The sequence below is a fragment of the Muntiacus reevesi genome, chromosome 2 (assembly GCF_963930625.1).
Source record: "Muntiacus reevesi chromosome 2, mMunRee1.1, whole genome shotgun sequence".
Lineage (NCBI taxonomy): Eukaryota > Metazoa > Chordata > Mammalia > Artiodactyla > Cervidae > Muntiacus > Muntiacus reevesi.
Window position 1 is genome coordinate 58,468,139 of NC_089250.1, and position 21,096 is coordinate 58,489,234.

Here is a 21,096-nt window from a genome sequence, read left to right on the forward strand (position 1 = left end):
AGCCAAGCACACAGGCCTCAAAAGTGACAAGCAGTATTATTAGTTACTGTTACAGTTTTCAGTGGGCAGGGTGGTGGGGAGGCAGAAATGTACCCTTTGTTGGGAAAAAGGAGGAATTTGACTCTGAAGGGTTAAAATTGGGCCAGCTGCTCCCAACCTGTAGATAAGGTTGGAGGAAACACAGTCCAGGCCCCGGGCCCCTTCCCTGGTGAATTTATGAGGTGCTGGTCACTTTGAGGCTTAGAAGAAAGAAGAAAAAGAAAATGGGTGGAGGGAGAGGCTGAGAGCAGGACAGAGTCACCTGGCGCCTGAGCGTCTGTACCTGTGTGTGTGGCGTGGGGGACCACACCTGTGTCCGCCACGGGGCAGTGCAGGAACGACGTCAGCGCGCTCACAGCCGGACAGACCGACCTCTCGGCCCCTGGCCTGGCGACCCCTCCGTCCCCACCGCGCGCCCGCCCCTAGCGGGTTAACGCGCCGCCCCCGAAGCGCCAGCTCCTCCCAGCCCGCCGCGTCCGGGCTCTGCCGACGCCCTCACTCGACCTGGAGGCCGGGCCCTGGGCAGACGGCGGGTCCCTGGCGGCGGGACTGACCCCGCGCCCGCGGATGCGCCGGGATCGGCCCCCGCGCCCCGCCGCCCCGCCGCCGCAGGGTAGCCGCTGGGTCGTCGGTGCTTCCAGGGCGCCCCGCACGCCCGCCTGGACCAGGCTGCCCAGATGCGGGCGCCACTCTGCCTCTTGCTGTTTGTCGCCCACGCCGTGGACATGCTCCCCTTGAATCGAAGGAAGAAGCAAGGTATGAGGGGCAGCCGTCGGGATGGCCGGGCAGCGCAGCGGGATAGTCGAGGGGCGGCCCTGGGGGCATCTGCCTGGTGCCCCGCACCTCAAGGCACCTCAAGCCGTTAGCTCTTCCGGACTGCTGCCAACCCCACTCTACAGATGAGGAGCCTGAGGCCCCAGGATACTGTGGGGCAAGCTGGACCAAGAAGTTTCTCCAGGGAAAGAGCTGGAAGGGCTGGCTCCTTATGCCCACTCCCTCTAATAATAGTATTGCTGGGGGGAAGGAAAGTGACTTTTGCAGAGACAAGAAGCCTCAGGTGACACAGGCTAGGGGTGGAAGGGACTAGGGGACAGAGTTAGTGGCTCAGAAATCATCCCAAGCATCCGTACTGAGCCAGGAGATGAGGGAAAGAGCCCTGAGCTGGGAGTCCCGATGCCCCGGTCTCAGTCCCAGTATAGACCCCGAATCTCTGTGACTTTCCAGAAGGCAGTAGTTTTTGATAGGTTCCCCCTGGGTGAGGGCCTGAGCTGCGTGGGCTCAGGGAGACTGGAGTTTGACATTTATTCTGGGATGACCTGGAAGACATCTACACCCTCCAAGAGCCTTGGTTTTTCCGTCTTGACCTCCTAGGGCCACTAAGAGGATGAATCAAGGTTCAGATTATAAAGGTACTTGGCGCCCAAAGCCAGGGGCCCCTTGCACTCTCACCCTGGGGCTCTTTGCCATGTTCCCTCCCTGCGGGAGTCAGAATGTCCCTGGAGGTGAGTTTGAGGTTGTCCCTGCAGAGCCAGGGTTGGCAGAGCCTGTGGGGCTGAGGAGGGTGAGTGAGTCCCACACCTGAGCCGGCAGCCCTTTGACCTCTGTCCAGTTGTCAGCCTGAGAGTTGAGGGCCAAATGCCAGCCTCTGTGCCCAGGGCTTTCCATGCACGGAGGGAGTCCCCACCACATCCTCGTGACATAGGGATCATCCTGTTCTTGGAGCCAGGTGCCAAGGCTCGGACAGGCTAATTAACTTTACTAAGTTGACCAGCAGGTGAATAAGACCTTGTGTCTTCTTTCTTTCCAGCTCTGGTGTTAGGTTTGAGCAAGGCTACATGGGAAAGAAAACAAGAGTCTACTCTCTGGGGGCTTCTAATCCGTTTTAGTAAAAAACCCTGAATAGACAAAATCACTCCTGGAGTGAAACAGGAGGCGGAAAGTGGTTGTGGGAGAATGGAGGGGTGGGTTTGGGTGGGACAGAGAGACTGAGGCCTGAAGGACCCCAGGTCCAGGCGTGACTAGACAGAGGGGTCCAGGGAAGGGAGAGGCCGGTGGGCTTCAGGTGAGCTGGGGGGAGTCTGCGATCTCATGGGGACAGTGCTCTGTGAACGCACCTTTTATGGTAAAGCTCATAGGTTCTGGAGTTAGCCTACCTTTTTCAAATCTCTGCTTCCTCAGTTACCAGCTGAGTGACCTTGGGGACATCACTTTGCCTCTTTGAACCTCAGTTCACCTATCTGAGAGTCGATTAGAAGCTCTTTAAGATTTTCTCAGTTCTCAGAAAGACCAAAAAAATAAAAGACTTTAAAAACCTCTCTCCTCAGTAACTCCTCTTTAAAATAGGAATAATGATCTTCATATCCAACTCACAGGGCAGATGTGGGTAAGACTCAGTGAGTTAGCGTGAGTTAAGTGAGTAGCCAAATGCAGTAGTCATTCTCCTTTCCTGCCCATCATGTCATTGGTCACTCACAACAGCCCGGGGTTGGCGGGGGGAGGTTGTTGGGGGGATGCTTATTTTCTGCATGAGGATACTGAGATTTAGAGAGAAAGGTTGCCCAGCAGGTTAGTAGCAAAGCAGGCTTGAATCCCAGCCGGTCTGACATGATGCTGAGAAGATGTCTCCTGAACTCTGTTGGTCTTCCTTCCCTTCTCAGAGTCTCAATTTCCCCCTCTGAAGAGGAGCTGGTTTAGAAGAGCTTCTTGGTTCTAAAACACATGCCACACAGACACAGAGAATCAAGAAGAAGAAAACTTCCAGTCCCTCTTCCACCCCCACTTGCTCAGTGAGGAGGTCGGGCATGGCTGCACCTTACACAGCCACTGTTTGGTGAGGGGGCTACTGGCGCCCCTCCCCATGGTTGTTGATCTGTTGCATCTGGAACACATGCACGTCCAGGGCAGCATCTTCAGAGAGAGGCTTTGTGACTCTGTTTACCTGTCAGGTGCAATGGAGATAGCCTTGGATTTCAGTCCCACCGCACCCTCCACTCCTTTTGGGTGAGTGGATTCCCCCAACCTACCTCCTACCCACAGCCTTGGTTTCCCCATTGGCACTAGGGTGGAGGTAGGGCAGTAGCAGAAAGCTTCCTGTAACCTATTCTGCAAGGTGGTCATAGGAGTGTTGGCCAAATAACTTTGAGCTTTGCTGGCTTTAGCAGATTTCTTGATGGCGGGACTTACCAGAGCATTCGTGGTGAAGAGACAGAGGACAGAGAGTAGAACCTTTCCCAAACCAGTTACAGATTAGCGACCATTTTCACAAGACAGCTGCTTGGAAACTTCCACACAAGATCCCTGAGGGTCTTCCCAGCTTTGACATTCTGGTCTAACTTTGGCAGGAGAATGTGTCCTGAAGACACCTAGATATTAGCAATGCCTCTTTTCTCCTTTCCTTTCTTCTCCCCTCCTTCCCACCCCAACCTTCCTTCTTTAATTCCTTCCTTTCTTCTTTCCTTCCCCTCTCTTTTTCCCTTGCTCATTCAATAAGCATTACAGGGCAGACCCCGCGCCAGGCTCTGTGTTGGGGAATCTGGGAGTGTCGAGGTAAATGGACCTGGGGCCTGCCCTTGAGGAGTAGCTAGTATGGAGGGATGCCCTTCCCTGCTCCTCTCCCACCTCCCCTTCAGCGTTTGACCTGCTCTGCAAGGCCAAGAGGAACGTTCTCTGGGCCCAGCAGCCGCCCAGGCTGAGCTGTCACCCTCAGGGCCTGGCTCCCACAGACCCGTGCTTCAGCAAGCTCCAACATCACTGTTTTTTGATGAAACCTAATTTTTTTGTTTCCAAGACAAGAAAGACGAAAAGAAAAGGCTTGAGAATGGCTCTCAGATCTCAAGTGACTCTTACAAAACAACATGTTGATTAATTAAGTATAAATGAATCAGAACCAGATGGGGACATTTCTCTCGAAACATGCTGGGGTGTCTCGGCAATAGGACAGTCGGGCTGGCTGAGGGGTCCTGGTCTGTAACCCTGCCTTGATATGGAACTTCATTTAGGCAATGAGGAGAAGACAGGCTATGCCCGACTTTCCTCAGTGTCCACAGCCTGCCGGGGAGGGGCCTTGTGGATGCAAGTATCCCCCGCATTCACGTGGTGCCTTTAGATCCTTCTGGACCTGGGGCAGCAAAGGGCAGAGGGAGGAGCTCTGGAATTCAGGGCCCTCTCTTGCCCTTGATGTGTGATTTGGGGCAGTCCACATACCTTCTCCAATTCACGGTTCCACATCTGTGAAATGGGAACGGTTGTGCCTACCTCTGGCGTTTGGGACGATTCACCACAGTCACAGAGAAAGGTGTCCGAAGGCACACAGTAGGTGCTTCATAAGGACTCAACCACTTTCCCCCCATTTTACAGCAGAGTGGATGCTCCCTGGGCTGGGGGGAGGGAGTCTCATGAGAGTTGAATCTCACCTCTGCCCTTCTTCCCTCTCTGAGCCTCTAGAAATAGACATTTCTTTACAAATAAAGAAAATTATCTGTACAAGGACTATGGCAGTGCCCACTCCAGTGGCCTGTTAGGTGGACTGAATATAATAATTCTCCAAACTGAGAACCCCTGTGTGGATGTCCAGACAGGCAGCACTGTCCCCTGCCCAAAGACAGAGAAGCTGAGACCCGGAAGGCAGGTGCCCAGGGCAGAGGCCGTGATAGAGGAGGACCTGGGTTTCTAGTCTCCAGGTCAGAGCCATGGCTGGGCACAGAGCAAGGTGTATCTCACCTCCCTCTCCCCTGGGTGGAGATAAGCCTACCGCTGCCCAGCCAGCAAAGGAGACCCTTAGGGCTAGCACGTGCCAGGAACTCTGCGTGTGGGCTATGAAGTCTGACTGTGGCGCTGCCTGAATTACTCCTATTTCCTAGATAAGGAGGCTCCGAAAGAGGCAGAGACCTTTCCAGGATCTCCCTACAGCTGAGTTGGGAGGTGGACCCAGAGTTTTGGAGGCTCTGAAGTCTGTGCATAGAAAAGGAAGTGAATCCCATCAGAGACTTGCCAAGGGCTACAAGAAGGAGTTCAGTCGCTCAGTCATGTCCGACTCTTTGCGACCCCGTGGACTCAGCACGCCAGACCTCCCTGTCCATCACCAGCTCTTGGAGTTTACTCAAACTCAGGTCCATTGAGTCGATGACACCATCCAACCATTTCATCCTCTGTCATCCCCTTCTCCTCCCGCCTTCAATCTTTCCCAGCATCAGGGTCTTTTCAAATGAGTCAGTTCTTCGCATCAGGTAGCCAAAGTATTGGAGTTATCTGAGGCCCTCCATGACTGGATGCTGGCCCTGTCTGTAGTCGGACCTCCACCCTCAATACAAGGAGGAGGGTTGGTGGTAAAACAGACTCAAATCCCAGTCAGTCTGACATGATTCTGAGAAGATGTCTCCTGAGTTCTGTTGGTCTTCCCTTCTCAGAGGATTACTTTCCCCATCTGAAGAGGAGCTGGTTTAGGAGATCCTTAAGATGTTTCTGAGTTCTAAAAGACACATACACAGAGAAAATAAAGAAAATGAAGACTTCCAATCCCTCCCCTATCCCCAATTGCTCAGTGAGGAGGTTGAGCATGGCTGCACTGACCATGGCCACTGTTTGGTGAGGGGGCTACTGGCATCCTTTCCCACAGTAGTTGATCTGCTGCATCTGGGACACATGCATGTCCAGGGTAGTATCTTCAGAGAGAGGCTTGTGGCAAGGAGGAGGCCATCTGAGAAGAGACCCATCCGAGGGCTACATCTTGGGGATTTGTCAGGCGGAAGCAGCAGTAGCATAGGCGCTGGGGACTCTCGCAGGTGGAGTAGAGGGTCTGGCCGGTGGGAAGGGCCGAAGGGGCTGTGTGGCAGAAGGAGTGGAGGTCTGGATGCGGACAGTTCCAGCATCCTGTCATGGAGGGCCTCGGATGCCATTTGCCTGTCACCATCGTCATAAAGAAATGTTTACTGAGCCCCTCCTGGGGATCCGGCCCTGAATGCGGTGTTGACAAGGACAGCAGAGGTGTGCCCCGTTGTCCCTGTGTCAGCGCCCAGTCGCTCAGTCGTGTCTGGCTCTTTGCTACCCCATGGACTGTGGCCAGCCAGGCTCCTCTGTCCATGGGGTTTTCCAGTCAAGAATACTGGAGTAGGTTGCAGTTTCCTACTCCAGTCCCTGCTGTCAAAGAGCTCAGCATTTCCTAGAGGTGTCAGGAATGAATCCAACCTGAAAACAGTGGCACAGACAGGATCCTGCTGCTTCTCAGTATAGCCCAGAGAGGCTGGTCGGTGGTGGCCCTCATCTCAGCTGAGGAATCTGAGGCTCAGAGGTGGAACGTTGCTCAGCTGAGGTGTCACAGGATAAGGGGGCCCTCTTCAGTTTGTTCGCCTGCCTCCTCTCATCCATCTATTAGTCTGCTATCTCTTCATCCATCTTTCCATTCTTCCATTTAGTGAAAAAACTGAAGCTCACACTGATTCAGAGCTTTTCAAACTGAGGTTTGCAACCATTCAGCAGATCTGGGAAATAAATTTAGTAAATGCAGCTAGCATTTAGAATGCTGAAATGGAGTAGAATGGAATAAAACAGAACAGTATAGAGTAGAATAAAATAGAGTGAAGTCAGCAAACTTTTTTTGCAAAGGACCAGATAGGTAATATTTTAGGCTTTGTAGGACATACTCTTCCTGTTTTTTTTTTTTTTAAACAAATCTTTAAAAATATGAAACCGTTCTTAGCTCACAGGCCATACATAAAGAAGCCATAGCCCAAAGTTAGCCCATGGGTCATAGTTTGCCAACCCCCTTTGTGGAAAATATCAGAATGCATTGCAGATGTTAAGTAATCATTTTGAGAAATGGGTTTTTGCTTACATATATATGTGAATGTGTGGGTGCATGTGTGTACCCATATGTAGATGTGTGTGCACATGGATGTGGGTATGTGTGAGTGTGTACTCTGTGTACTGCACGTGTACTGACATAAAAATGTAATTTTTACTATTGTCCAAAAAGTGTGGAGGCCACTATATCAGCTGAGCCCAGCGCAGTCCTCCCGACAATTCTGAGAGGAGGATTCCAGGGAATCCTGGGATTGTAGATAGGGAGTTGAAGGCCCCATGGGTCACACAGCCGTAGGCATGTGAACCCCAAAAGTCTGGCTCTGGAGCTCCAAATAGGAGGCTAAATTGCCTTTAAAATAGCAATTGCCCTCGACATATTTGTCCTTACGCTTGTTTCTGATGGCCCTGAATCTGATGGCCATGTCCTTCTCAAGATATTTTCTTTTCTCAAAGTGGACTTTAGCCCCAGGAAATGAAATGATCCATCGAGGTCTAAATGTTCTCCTGCATCAGACATCCCCAAGCAGCTGGTGAGTGGCGGACATTGTATGTTCCCTTCACATGGACCCTCCCCCAGCCCCGCTGGGTGGATATGGTTACTCTTCTTCCTTTATAGAAGAAGCAGTCTGGCTCAGAGAGGGAAACCGACTCATCCAAGGTCACATAGCCAATGTTCCTGATTCCATGAGAGCAGATCATGCCTACTATAGAGTGCTCCAGAAAGTCCATCTAATGCTGCCGGTACCCACCCGCTCATTCATATAGCTCTTCACAGTTTGTAGAACAGTTCAACTTCCAGTTTCTCTCTGGAGTTCTGGAGAAAGGTTATCGAATGATGGAATGCTAGGGCTGAAAAGGCCGGTTGAGAGCTTGGAGACTCATGTTTGTGTAAAAAAAAAAGATGGAGCTTCAACCGAGGAAGTGCCTCACCCAAGATCACCCAGCCGGGGTGGAGGTGAGGATGCAAGAAAGGGGGCAGGGGCAGCGAGGGTGGCCTTGGGTAGGCAGAAGAAGGCAGGCAGGTTGCTCCAGAGCCTGCAGTCTGGTTTGGAGCTTCTCAGAGCCTCAGTTTCTCGTGTCACTTGGGAATGCTCCATCTGCTTTGTCTTTCTCCCAGGCCCAGAAGAAATGTTAGATGAGAGGGTGCAAGCGAGAGGGCTTGCACAGCTCTGCAGAGGTTTCTTAGTAACCAGAGGCCAAGAGCCTTGTAAGGGCCTCCAGGGTTACCTGAGTGCCATACAGGGTCTGTGGCCCGGCTGTGTGGTTCCATGAGAGGCACCTGGTGGAGGCCTGGGACCCACGCAGAACCGCCATGTCCTTGAAGCCAGTCCTTCTGTCAGAGCCCAGACTGTGGACACTGTTAGGACGTAGAACAGCCCCAGGTTCTGTGGACACCCAGGGACACACACCTCATGTGTGTGCCAAAGGGTTCTCATGGGGACACACACCTCCACTAGCCAGAAGGAACGGCTTAAGTGTGCGTGCTCAGTCGCTTCAATCATGTCTGACTTCGCAACCCCATGGACTGTAGCCCACCAGGCTCCTCTGTCTGTGGGATTCTCCAGGCAAGAATACTGGAGTGGGTTGCCATGCCCTCCTCCAGGGGATCTTCCTAACCCAGGGATGGAACCCACATCTCTTATGTCTCTTGCATTATAGGTGGATTCTTTACCGCTGAGCCCCCAGGGATGTCCCCTCATGTATATATCCACACACATGTATGTTCCTAAACACATTTATTTGTTTCTTTAAAGGTACTTGATTTTCACTGCATCAAAGCTTTTAGAAAGTCTCTTTTTTATTTTGTTTTACGGTTATTTCCTCTAAGCCAGATGTTACCTGTATTGTTTTATTTACCAATGTCAGGCACTATGCGTATAAACTGACTAAATTCTCCTAATAAACCTGTGATGTGGGTACTGTTATTGTCCCCATTTTACGTATGAGAAAACTGAGGCACAGAGGGGCTGAGTGACTTTCCCTAGGTCACACAGCCAAATTCAAATCTTTCCTAGTCCCAGAGCCCAGACTCCAATTACCGAGCTCAGTTGCCTCCCAGCCTTATTTAGTCCTTGCAGCAACCTGGAAAGGGATGTTATTGTCCACATTTCACAGATGAGGAGACTGAATTAAGAGAGAAAGGAGCATTAGTTAAAGAATGTGAAACTGCCATTTTTATAGGCTGAAAAAAGCCAAATATTAGTGATTTCGTGTGTTCCAGTCTACTAGCTTGGCAAGTAAGTTTGGCAAAGCCAGGATTTAAACCCAGATGGTTGGTTGCAAAGGTTGGGTCCATAGTCACCCAGCCTGGCCTTCTCCCAGTACACCCAGATAGTAGCCCACGAGGTGGTTGGATCCTGTTGTTCTACAGAGGCCTTCCAAGCATAAAGAGGGCTATCAACTTGCCAGGGTCACAAAGCAGGATGCGGAGAGGTTGGAATGTGCCCCCCTCCAGGTCTCCGTGGCCGGAGCCCCTTTGAATCCCCTCCGTGCAGCCGTCAACACCACCCAGGACACACACACTCTCGGCCCCACCCTGGGGGTTCCTCCAGGGTTCCACAGTGCTCGGTCTGGTTCCCATTGCACGGGTGAAGCTCACTCATGTTGGGTCCTGCTGCCTCAGGCCAGGCCACCCCCGCCTGCCCTGGGATGATTTCTTACAGTGTTGTGTGATTCACGGGGCCCCTGCTCTGTGGCCCTTGGTGGGGGCCTCTCTGGGTCGTTGTGGGTTGGGGGGGTTCTGTTTCACTAGCTCAGAAGAAAGGCATGCCCAAGCCTGGGGGACCCAGACCACGTAGGGAAACCACTCCCTTTCGCCAGAAGCCTCCACTTTCCCTGCAGACCGACTGCGGTGCCCACATCCGCAGGGTGGGGACACCCAGAAAGGAATGTCACAACTGCTCTTCCTCTGCCTGCTCTGCTGTTGGCAGGCAGGCACGGCTGTCTCCAGCACGTCCCAGATGAGCGGTGGGAGGTCGACCGACTGGCACGAAGGCCACGGGCTCTGCTGCTCACCAGCTGAGTGATGCTGGGCAGGTCACCTCTCCCCTCTGTGCCGCCAGTGGCTCATTTGCAAGATGGGGCACAAAAGTCACCCACAGCACATAGAGAGTGCTCAGCTGGTGACCATGAAGAGTGCCCAGTGCCGGGCAGGGAGTGCGGGATTTGGGCTCTGACAGTCCTGGGCTCAGCTCCCAGCTCAGCTACTGCCATGTTCGTGTGAAGATATTTCACTGCTGAATCCCAGTGTTGTCCCTCAGTACCATGGCGATGATAGTAGCATCTACATCACAGCATTGTCTTGGAGATCACAATTGTGCATGTAACCCACCTGGGAGACAGTAGGTGCTAATAAATGGTGATACCAGTCATGCATCATAGAAAAGTTGGCTCACTCTAGTGTCCAGGACATTCCACCCTAATGTCAGACATGCCCCTGCCTGGGTTTGAAAGTCCTTGGCAGACCTAACTCTTCAAAAGAAAGTTATGTGGGGAAGCCCAGATTCAGAGGATAGGGAGGTCCTAAGTGACCTATAGCACAGTGATTCACCTTCTCTGAGCCTCTGTTCACTCCTCTATGAAAGGGGACCTCAGAGAACAGCAGTGAAGATAGAAGTGTGTGGGTGTTGCTCGCACATTATAAATACATAAATGATGTGATGAGGCCATGATGAGGCCTGACATCCTGCCCTCTGCCCACAGCAGCTGGAAAAACGAAGTCAGATGCTGCCTTTCAGACATACTTTTCCTTCCTCCTCCCCTCTTGCCTGCTTCTGGCAGACATGTGAGTCCAGCAGACTTAATTCATAGCACATTATCAGCTTCAGTCGAGCTGATAATGTTCTTATTTTGTATTATCTTATTTTTTCCTTATTTTTTAAATGGCTGTGCTTAGTCGCTCAAGTCGTGTCTGACTCTTCGTGCTTCCGTGAACATTAGCCCACCAGGCTCCTCTGTCCATGGGATTCTCCAGGCAAGAACGCTGGAGTGGGTTGCCATTTCCTTCTCCATTTTAAATGGTTACAAACTGTTGATGTTTAATTTTCCTCTTAACATTTGCTTCACTTATTTTAAAATTTTCATTTTTGTTTTATTTAAGCATCTTATTTTTATTAATTTTAATGTATTTTATTAGTTTATTTTTATTGAAGTATAGTTGATTTACAATGTGGTGTTAGTTTCAGGTGTAAGGCAAAGTGATTCAGCTATATATATATATATATATATATATATATATATATTTTTTTTTTTTTTTTCCCCCTGATTCTTTTTCCTTATGGGCCATTACAAAGTACTAAGTATAGGTCCCTGTGCTATCCAGTAGATCTTTGTTGGTTGTCTGTTTTATATATAGTGCCTTAGCACTTTATAATTTACTGTCTTTGTTCTGGCCATCATCTTGTGGGTAAAAAGCTAATAAACTGTGTTGTTTGCATGATATCTAATTTGCTTATCATGTCTCCTTAGATTAGTGAATTTAGGCACTTACAAATAAGTACTTTATATGAACTTCTTTTAATTGTCTTTTGTGGATTTGTTCAGCTTGTCAAAAAAATGATTTTATTAGGGTTGTATCAAATGTTAATCTTTCTCCCAAACTGAGTTTGTTCAAACTCAGATGAACAAACGTGGTAAGAATTTCATATGATGAACATTTTTGCAGAATCAGTCTGATGCATTCTAAATGGTTGTTACTATCAAATGAAATTGCCCTCAAATTTTCTTGGAAGGGGTTAATGCAATTTATTTAAATTTACAAATGTATTTTTATTTTATTCTTACATTTTATTTTTCTAAGCTTTTTGTTTTTATCTTTAGTTTTAAAATGCCTTTTTATTTTAAATTTTTATTAATTTAAATTATGTTTTATTTTAAATCTTTTAATTTTACTTTTTGGGTTGTTAATTTCTTTTTAAAAAATGTTATTGCAGTTTTTATTTGCCCACTTTTTACTGGGTTTCCTGAATTTTTCTCATCAGTTTATAGGCATATGTGTGCTCAGTCAGTCAGTCGTGTCTGACTCTGTGACCCCATAGACTGTACCCCACCAGGCTCATCTGTCCATGGAATTTTCCAGGCAAGAATACTGAAGTGAGTTGCCATTTCCTACTCCAGGGGATCTGCCTGACCTAGGGATTGAACCCATGTCTTCTGCTTCTCCTGCACTGGCAAAACAAATTCTTTACCAGTGCACCATCTGGGAAGCCATCAGTTTATAAGACTTCTTTGTATTACCTACATATTAATCTCCTGTTGGTTTTAACATGGAAGATATCTTTCTTTAATCTGTTATCCCAGCAGCTAACTTTGTATGTCCTTTGGAGAATAGACATTGTTACTTATAATACTGTTCAAGAAAAGATTTGAAGGTTTTTTGGTAGGAGTGGAGTTTTTCTACCTTATGGTCTGGGCTGTTTGATCTTACAAAATATCCTCATAAGAAGGTCTCATGAGAAGGATGTGAGTTCCCAATTCTCTGTCTTTTGAGCAGATCACCCTTCCCATGAGCGATTCTTCCTTGAAAGTGTTTTCAGTCCTGATGCAGTGGCCCTAGGGCCTTCCCTGAGGATACTCCTGGAACTCTCAAATGCAGGTGACTCTTCTCTGTCCACCTGCATTCCTGGTTGTCCCTGGGTCACTGCATTTCAGCCGGCACACGTCTATTAAACCCTTGCTGTCAGTCAGACTCTGTCTTTGAGGGCCCCAGACTGATGAAGGTGGCAGGCCCAACAGAGTGGATAGGAGAGGTGTCAGCTGGATACACTAGCCCCAGGTCAGGGGGAGTTGGCTTGATGTTTTCCCCATGAGCGGAGCATCCCCACCAATGGCTGACATTCTGCGAGGGCTGCTTTCTCTGAATGGTTTCAATTCGTAGACCATCTTATTCTCTTGCATCAATAACCCTCCCTCCAGCCCCCTCCCTGTTAAAGGAAAAAGAAAGAAGCTGGCACTCAGGACATTTGTGAGTAATGCAGACTTGAAGATTGAAGGTCTGGGGATGCTGCGAAGGGCTCCATCTGCAGCGCAGGTGGTTTCAGGCTTAGGGTCACTGGGTCGTTCCTGCAGCCTCTTCTCTCCTCCTCCTGTCTGACTCTGCACCACACAGCTCTGTCCGCTCTCTGTGGGTCTTGGGCTCTGGGATGTGTGACTTTCAATGGCACTTTTCTGCCTTTGGAGAGTCCCCAGGCTTGAGGGAGCAGGAAGGGGCTGACAGGCCATCAGGGACGTGCAGCTCCCAGCAGTTAGGAGTTAGGGCACTGGTTTGCATCCCACTTGACTCTTTGCTGTGAGTATTTGGATCAACAACTTTAGCTTTCTGAACCTTAGTTTTCAATCCGTGAAAATGGGTTTACAGCCCAGCTTTGCAAGGCTGTGATGGGTTTGCAGTGATTTAACAGAAAGACCTGATGGCACAGGGTCCTGCACGCTATAGATATTCAGCAGGCATTGGCCTGGCTCTGCCCCTCTGCAGACCTGGTCCTTCAGAGGGTCTATAGGAGCTCATAGAGATCAGCATCTCTGGCTGTGGCTGTTTGTCTTGGTTCTAGCCATTGATCCTGCCTTTAACTGGATAAGAAGGATTACGATCCCCATTTTGCAGATGAGAAAACTGAGACCAGCTAACAGTGGGTGTGGGATTTCCAGGTCCTGCAAGCCTGGGTCCCTCCAACTGACTGGGTTTTGGTATGGTAGAGACAGTACTGCAGGACCACGAGAGGTTTCCAAGACAAAGCCCCACGCATACTGTGCCTCTGTCACCTTCTTCTGTTCAGCTCCTCCCTGCTGGCATCATACCATTTTTGAGCACCTACTATGTGCCAGGTGATCTGTGTGCATTAATCACCCATAACCTCAGGAGATAGGATCTGTTTTACAGAAGAGGAAAGTAGGATCCAGATAGGTGAGGCCATATGCCCAGGTTTCCACAGCCCCCATCCGTCTGGGTTGGAAGCCAAGCTGGGACTCCGAAGCAAGAGCTCTTATTCACCATGCCAGGAATTGCTGAGCTGAACCCAGGACAGCAATGAGGATAAAGTTGACTCCCGTTTGGTGAGTCCTTGGCATATGAACAAGGTACCAGGTGCTCTATAGGTTATTACCTCCCTTCATCCTCCAGACAACCCTTTAATAACATCATTTTCATTTTGCAGCTGAGATGTAAGGCTCAGAGAAGTGAGAAGGACCCCCAGGGTCAAGGTTGCAGAGCTGGGATTCAAACTCAGATGTATATGACCTGGACTCCTGCCTGCCCCATGCTGCCTCCCCTCATCTCCTACTTCCTGAGTTGGGCAATTGGTCTGGGGGCCTGGGCAGGCAGATGCCTGTTCTGTTTTTCTCACCTTCAAGAACGACCTGGGGAACCATCCAGACAGGGCCTCAGGTTTCAGCCCAGCTTGGAGGTGGTGGGTGTGCAGCAGGTGTAGGGAGCAACTGAACAGCAAGGTGTGAGTGAGACCTTGTCCCATTGGCCTGCGAATGTCAAGAGGCCACCGCAGGTCATGGAAGCACAACCCGAGCCAATGATGTGGAGGAGCAGAAGGGATTCAGGTACCTCTGGAAGAGGCTGCGGGCTAGATACCGTCATGGGATTCTCAGATCAGGTCTCTTTAGGGCTGAGGACAGGGAACTGATAGCAGCTCACACCAGCTACCTGCTGTACCATGAACTAGACTGCTTATCTTTTAATTCTCATAATTACCCTTGAGCAAGACTTGTCCGTCTGCTGCTCACAGTCAATAGCCTGGTCCAGAACCCCCAGATGACCACAGGCCTCCAACTTGGGTTCCCAGTTCCCATTGCTGCCTCTTCCCATCCATTCTGCTCAGCCCCAAAGGGACCTCTTGAGATGCAAACGCTTGTTGGCCTGCACCCCGCAGGGTCTTCCCATCTTGCTTCCAGGAAAGCCCAGAACTAGCCGTTTCTGAGCCCAGCACCTTGCTCTGGGCTGATCTGCCTTTCTGACCAGTCTCTGTGTTCTGGCCTCACTGCCTTCTTCCATGCTAATCCCCTGGACCTTTGTACCTGCTGGTTCCTCTGCCAGGAATACATTCCTTGTAGGTCTCATCGAGTCCTGTCTTGTGGCCGGACCCTTCTCTCCTCTGCTCACTTTGTTTCCTTTCATTTACTTACTGTCACTATCTCAGATGACCTCTCTCTTTCCTTTAGAATGCAGACTCCATGAGGAGAAGGGCTGTCTTGTCCTCTGATGGACCCCCAGTGTCTACAACACTTCTTGGCTCATAGTAGGCCCTTGATACATAATTGTGGAAGGAACAGGCTTTCCAGTGAGTGGATGATTGCCTCTAGCTTACAGTGAGCAAACCGAGGTCCAATAACAGGCCCAAGGAATGAAGTTTGGAACTGGGATCTAAAGGCAGGTTTCTCGGCTTCCCTAGTGGCTCAGATGGTAAAGAATCTACCTGCATTGTGGGAGAACTGGGTTTGATCCCTAGGTCAGGAAGATTCCCTGGGGAAGGAAATGGGTGCCCACTCCAGTATTCTTGCCTGGAGAATTCCATGGACCGAGGAACCTTGGTGGACTACAGTTCATGGGGTCGCAAAGAGTCTGACATGACTTGAGCCACTGACACTTTCACTTTTCCTTTCCCATAAAATAAGAAGTGATAACAGCACCTGCCTTCTTGCTTCTTAAAATGAGGTCTGGAGGTCAGCACCATCAGCATCCCTGGGGAGCTTTGTCAAAAAGCAGACTCTCAGGCCTCACCTCAGACCTTTAGCATCAACATCTACATTTGAACCCAAGACCCCTGGGCACTTTGTATGGTCATTAGTTTGGGAAGCCCTGGCTGACCTCACAGAGTGGTTTTTTTAAAAAATCACATGAGTTCATACACATATGACACCAGGTGAACCACCGTAAAGTGTTAAAGCAACAGCACACATCGAGGAGTGGAAGTGCCTCTGTTTTAAATAAGCAGTTCCAGGTGATTCTTTTTTTTTTTTTTTTTTTAATTTTTCAGTAAGCATAACAAATATCTTCAAAGAGATAGGCTATTTGGTAGTAACTGATGAAATAACCGCTTCCCAGGTAGCTCAGTAGGAAAGAATCCACCTGCAATGCAGGAGACACAAGAGGTGCCAGTTCAATCCCTGGGTCAGGAAGATCCCCCGGAGAAGGAAGTGGCAACCCACTCCATCGTTCCTGTCTGGAGAATTCCGTGGACAGAGGAGCCTGGTGGGCTACAGTCCAAAGTGGGTTACAGAGACTCGGACATGACTGAGCAACTAAGCACACATGCAGTAAAATAAGCAGTTATTTTAAAAAGACTAATTGGAGATACAGGGTCTCACAGGAAAAGGCACACAGCCCCAGGGGATTCTGATGTGGATTTGATTCTAAGGATCACCACTGGCTGGGAAACAGCAGATGTGGGTATGAGCCCTGGTTCCACTACCAGCCTCCATCTCCCAACCTCCCCAGCCAGTGGAAACCAATGTCTGAGAAGGATTCAAGCAGGAGCTGGGCCAGGTACTTCCCCTCTTCCCCAAGTCCAGGTGGTGGCAAAAGAATCACTCAGAGAGAGCCTGGAGGGGACCTGAAGGACAGGGAAACGGTCATTTGGCCCTCTGATTGAACACATAGGTACTGATCTGCTCCATGTCATGGAGATGAGGGGAGAAGAGCCCCGGATGAAGGGAGATTGAATGAGATGCAGAAGGGCGGGGTCAGTCCTGGGACAACGTATACTGCCACTGTCTGGCTAATTTCCTGTCTCTGTCAAGGTCAAATGAACATTGAAGGAGACTAACTTTAGCACAGCACAGGAAACCTAGCAAGACCTTAGCAAGGGGACCTCTTACTCTGTGTGGAGGATTAAAGGAGGCATTGGGATACACTGGTAGTGGGAAGGCAGTGTGGCCTTGAGGTGAAGCCTTCAGGTTCTGCAGCCACACTGCCTGGGTCAGACTATCCAGCCAAATACCTCTTAGTAAGTCACTTACCTCTTAGTAAGTGACCTTGAGCAAGCGGCAGCATTGCCCTGGACCTCAGTCTCCTCTTTTCTGAAGTGGATACAATCATTGTACCTAAATGAACTTTGCAGCGTCTCTACCTGGAGGGGGTAGCAGCTATAAAAAAGGACAAAGCAGTGATGTACAGCATTCGCCAGGATACTTTAAATGAGCAAACCAAGGTGCTGAAAAGTCTGTGCAGGGCACTGTGGTTTATCCTTACCCTCCTGGAGCTTACCTTTTAGTGGTGGGAAAGAGATAACAAAAACTCAAACCAACCCGTCACATATCAGATGGAGATAAGTGCCAAAGAAGAACACAGCAGGCTGAGACAGGGATGTGAGATGGGTGTGACTTCAGGCCAGGTGGTCAGGGAGGTCTCTTGGGGAAGGATGTGCCAGTAGAGACCCCAAGGGGGTGAGCCCTGTGGATGAATGTGGGGAGGGCATTCCAGGCAGAGGGAAGGGCAAGCGAGTGCAAAGGCCCTGAGTTGGGAGTGGTCTTGGCATGTCTGAGGGACAGCAAGGATGAGCCCAGCGTGGCTGGAGCAGGGCAAGTGGCGATTGGGAGGGAGGGGAATTGGTGTTGGCGTAGACTGATTTCTGATAGATTCTATATGGGATAGGACACAAGGAGAAAGGGCAGGGTGACTCCAAGATGTTTGACCACGAGTGGGGTAGACATTGACCCAGATGGACAGGAGGGGCAGTTTGGGGTGGGCAGAGGGAGGAAAAGTATTTAAAGTTTCCATTTTGGATGTGTGCCTATTATTACTATATTCTGAGGGTTCTACCCGTTAAACCCTTGGTGTCATGTGCTGACACTGTAGCAAGGATTTGCTCTCTGCTACTTGCCTAAGCTCCCTCCCTGCCAGCAACTTATACCCAGTGAGTCCCCTACATACAAATGAGTTCTGTTCCCAGAGTGCATTCTTAAGTCCAATTTGTAAGCCAACAAAGTTAGCCGAGGTACCCAACTAACATAATTGGCTATATTTATTACCCTTTTCACACACATAATACATAAAAGCAAACTCACACACACACAAACCCATTTTTAATCTTCCAGTGCAGTACCTTGAAAAGCACAGGAGTACAGTGCTACATCTGGCACACAGGCGCAGGCATCAGGTGAAGAGGCAAGAAGAGTTACTGACTGGAGTAGGGAGAGGAGCTGGGAGATGGTGGATGGAGCTGAAGGGTCATCAGCCATAGGAGATGGGGGCAAGCTGCAGTTTCCCTCACGCCTGATGTTGATGGCACAGGTTCTGCTTCATTGCTGGATTCAATCCTCTTGCCGCTCTTGAAAAACTGATCCAGTGACATCTGGATAGTAGCTTTTTCTCTCATCATAGATGACATGGTAGCACTGCATTGCATTCTGAACGGCTGCTGCAAACTTCATGGACCCTTTCTACATTCAGGTCCTGTTTCTCAAAAATGAACAGCCTTGTCAAATAAAGAACATCCCCTTGCCATCTCCTACATTGTGAGCCTTTTCAGCTCTTCAGTTACTTCTTCTTCCCTTTGTCTCTCTTTATCCTCTCTCTGGACACACTGGCATCTTTGAAAGTTCGCAGCCTGAAGGTTCATATGTAGGGGATTTCCTATACTGTCATAAACTCACCTTTCTTAGGAAACCTTTCTTCTGACACAGACCAGTCCTGGTCCAGTTCCCACATCTGCCTCTCCAGAAAACCATCCCTGATGAACTGCAGTCTGAACCCAGCTCCTGGCTGCCTGGGTCCTTCATTTAGCTCTTAGCTCTGCTGGGCAGACATCATCAGCTTTCTTGGCAATGTATGGACCAAGTTCCCCCAACTAGACTGCAGCCTCCTTGAAAACAGCTTTTGAGAACTTTTATTAAGCCATCATTCATTCATTCATTTAAGAAATAGCAGGCACCTGCAGTGTGCAAGATTGTGGAAATTTGAAAGAGAATGAGCCAAGCTGAACCCCCAGCTCTCAAGGGAGCCCCTTGGGTTGCTTCCCATGTACCTCCCATCAATCAAGTACTAAAACAGTGCTCATTTATCTGCCATGAGCTGTGCTAAGTACTCAGCATGGATGAACTCACAAGTGCTGGGAGGTGGTTGCTACTATTGTCCACATTTTGCAAAAGAGAAGACTCGGGTTCAGAATAGTGAAGCCACTTGCCTAAGATCACACAGCCAGAAAATAGGCGTTTGTCATGCTGGAAGCTGAGACAGTGTCCCCACACACACACACACACCCCCCACCCCCCACCCCTAATCTCTCCAATCAGGAGTCATCGCTTAGGGCCCATGCCTTGCTGGGGATGGTGAAATCTGCTCCCAGGCAGGAATGTGCCCGAGGGTCCTCTGAGCCAGCCTCCAGTGGCAAAGACTGCCTCCCATATGTGGCGATCTGAGCAGGCAGATGGGAGCCCAGATGTTGTTTATTTCCTCTGGTCATTGGTGACATGCATCTTCCACTGCCAGGCGGGGATAGGAGAATGCACCGTCCAGCACTCTCTGTGTGTGGGCCCCCGCACACACACACACGATTCTGGATCCTTCTCAACGATCTGGCCCACCTCAGGTTGCCCTGCCTTGGGATAGGGGATGGTGATCTCTTTTTCTTCTTCTCCATCCTCCTCTCCCCCACAGAGTCCTTCAGGACAGCTGTGTTAAATCCTGTAGTCCACCATGACACACACTGTTCTCATGCAAGACACACTTCCCTGGGCACACCCCAAATGTGAAGAAACTCTACCTCAAAAATGTTGACATCAAATTAAAAGTTCTGCACTGATTGCCAAAGCGAGTCTGAGATCACAAACACCAATGGAGGCATGGCAGGTGGTGATAGCAACGTTACTGAGACCCTCGTTGACTGTCAGGCCTGCTCAGGTCCTCAGGGTTCTCTCAGGTTGGTCAGCGTGATCCCTATTTTGCAGGTGGGAAAACTGAAGCACAGGGAGGCTAAGGCACAGTTCAAGGGCACATGAGCAAGGATAAGGGGCAGAGCTGCTTGAACCCAAGCAGTGTGGCTCTTAACCCTGCTCCACTTTAAAGTAGGAACCTGTTAGCAGTGCAGACTCTCAAGCCCTACCCGGACTTACTGAATCAGCAACTGAGGGGAACACTCAGCAATCAGTGATTTAACCAGCCCTCTAGGTGAATTTGATGCATGCCCAAGTTTGGGAACCCCTACTCTGCACTGCCTTCTAATGTGGGTGAATGAAGCAGCTGTAAGATAAACAGCTGCCCAAGGATGATAAGACATGGCGGTTGACCTTTGCCCTCAGTGTCAGGGATAATAACTGGGAGTGGTGGGGACCTTGGCAAACCAGAGAGCATAGGCCCCGTCTGTGGAATTCCAGCCAAGCATTGCCCTGCGGGAATGCAGGCCTGGCGTGTGGGTGAGTATTCATAACTTTTCCAGCTTCTTACGTGAAATCTGATTTTTTAACTATTGGTGAATTAGTTTTTTTGGTTTTTTTGTGTGTGTATAGCTGAAGTTCTTGCCTTGGGTACTGAGGATTTGTCAATTTCAGGCTCACCGTGGGCTGCCAAGGAGATGGGGCTGCCTGAGAGACCAGGTAATTTTCAGGATCCTAGATGTCGCCCTGTGCCTTCTGACCCCCTCAAGGAAAGGTGGGCGAGAGGCACGATAATGCAGAGATGACTCTGGATCCACTCAGATACCTAAATGAAAAAATATAGCGATCACTTGCAAACACTGAACCATTGACCCCCATCAAAACAAGGGGCTTGCGGTCATTCTCAGGATGTGGGTGACCCTGAGATTGGAAACCCTCATTTCCAAGAACACAGGTCATTCTGTGATCCCAACAGAAAGAATATACTGTCCTCCTCCCAAGACCACAGCTGCCTCCTCTGTCTCTGCCCTGAGCCCTTCACCATCCCAAGGGAGAAAGGCTGTGTGCTAAGACTTTTCCATGTATGATACCGTCTGCTTTCATCACATCTGCAAGTTAAGTACCACCCCCTTTCCCAGCTAGAATGACTGAGGCCCAGAGAGTTGAAGTACTTTTCCCGTGATCACACAAGCTGACACCACATTTTGTAACCACTGAGTCCCCAGCACTGGACCTCACAGAGAGCAGGGGCTCACTCGCTATCTGTTGAATGAATGGTTGAATGGATGAATGGACTACTGAACCTTGGTCTAATGCACGTGCTCGGAGTTGTTATAAGCCTGTATCCCGTAGTGAACTACCAACCCCAATGTGATAAAAGTCCACTGTCATCCTCTATAAGATGGACATCCAAGTCTCAACTTATCTCCTGGCTGCTTGAGG

General features: G+C 49.7%; 1 protein-coding gene across 1 annotated transcript in view; it reads left to right on the plus strand.

Moving 5' to 3' along the window:
• Window positions 1-716: 716 nt before the first annotated feature.
• The window catches only part of RSPO4 (R-spondin 4), a 31,521-nt gene continuing 11,141 nt past the window's right edge, over window positions 717-21,096 (plus strand). Inside the window, exon 1 of the mRNA XM_065919171.1 lies at window positions 717-795. Coding sequence (XP_065775243.1) covers window positions 717-795 — 79 coding nt within the window. The remainder of the gene's footprint in view (window positions 796-21,096) is intronic.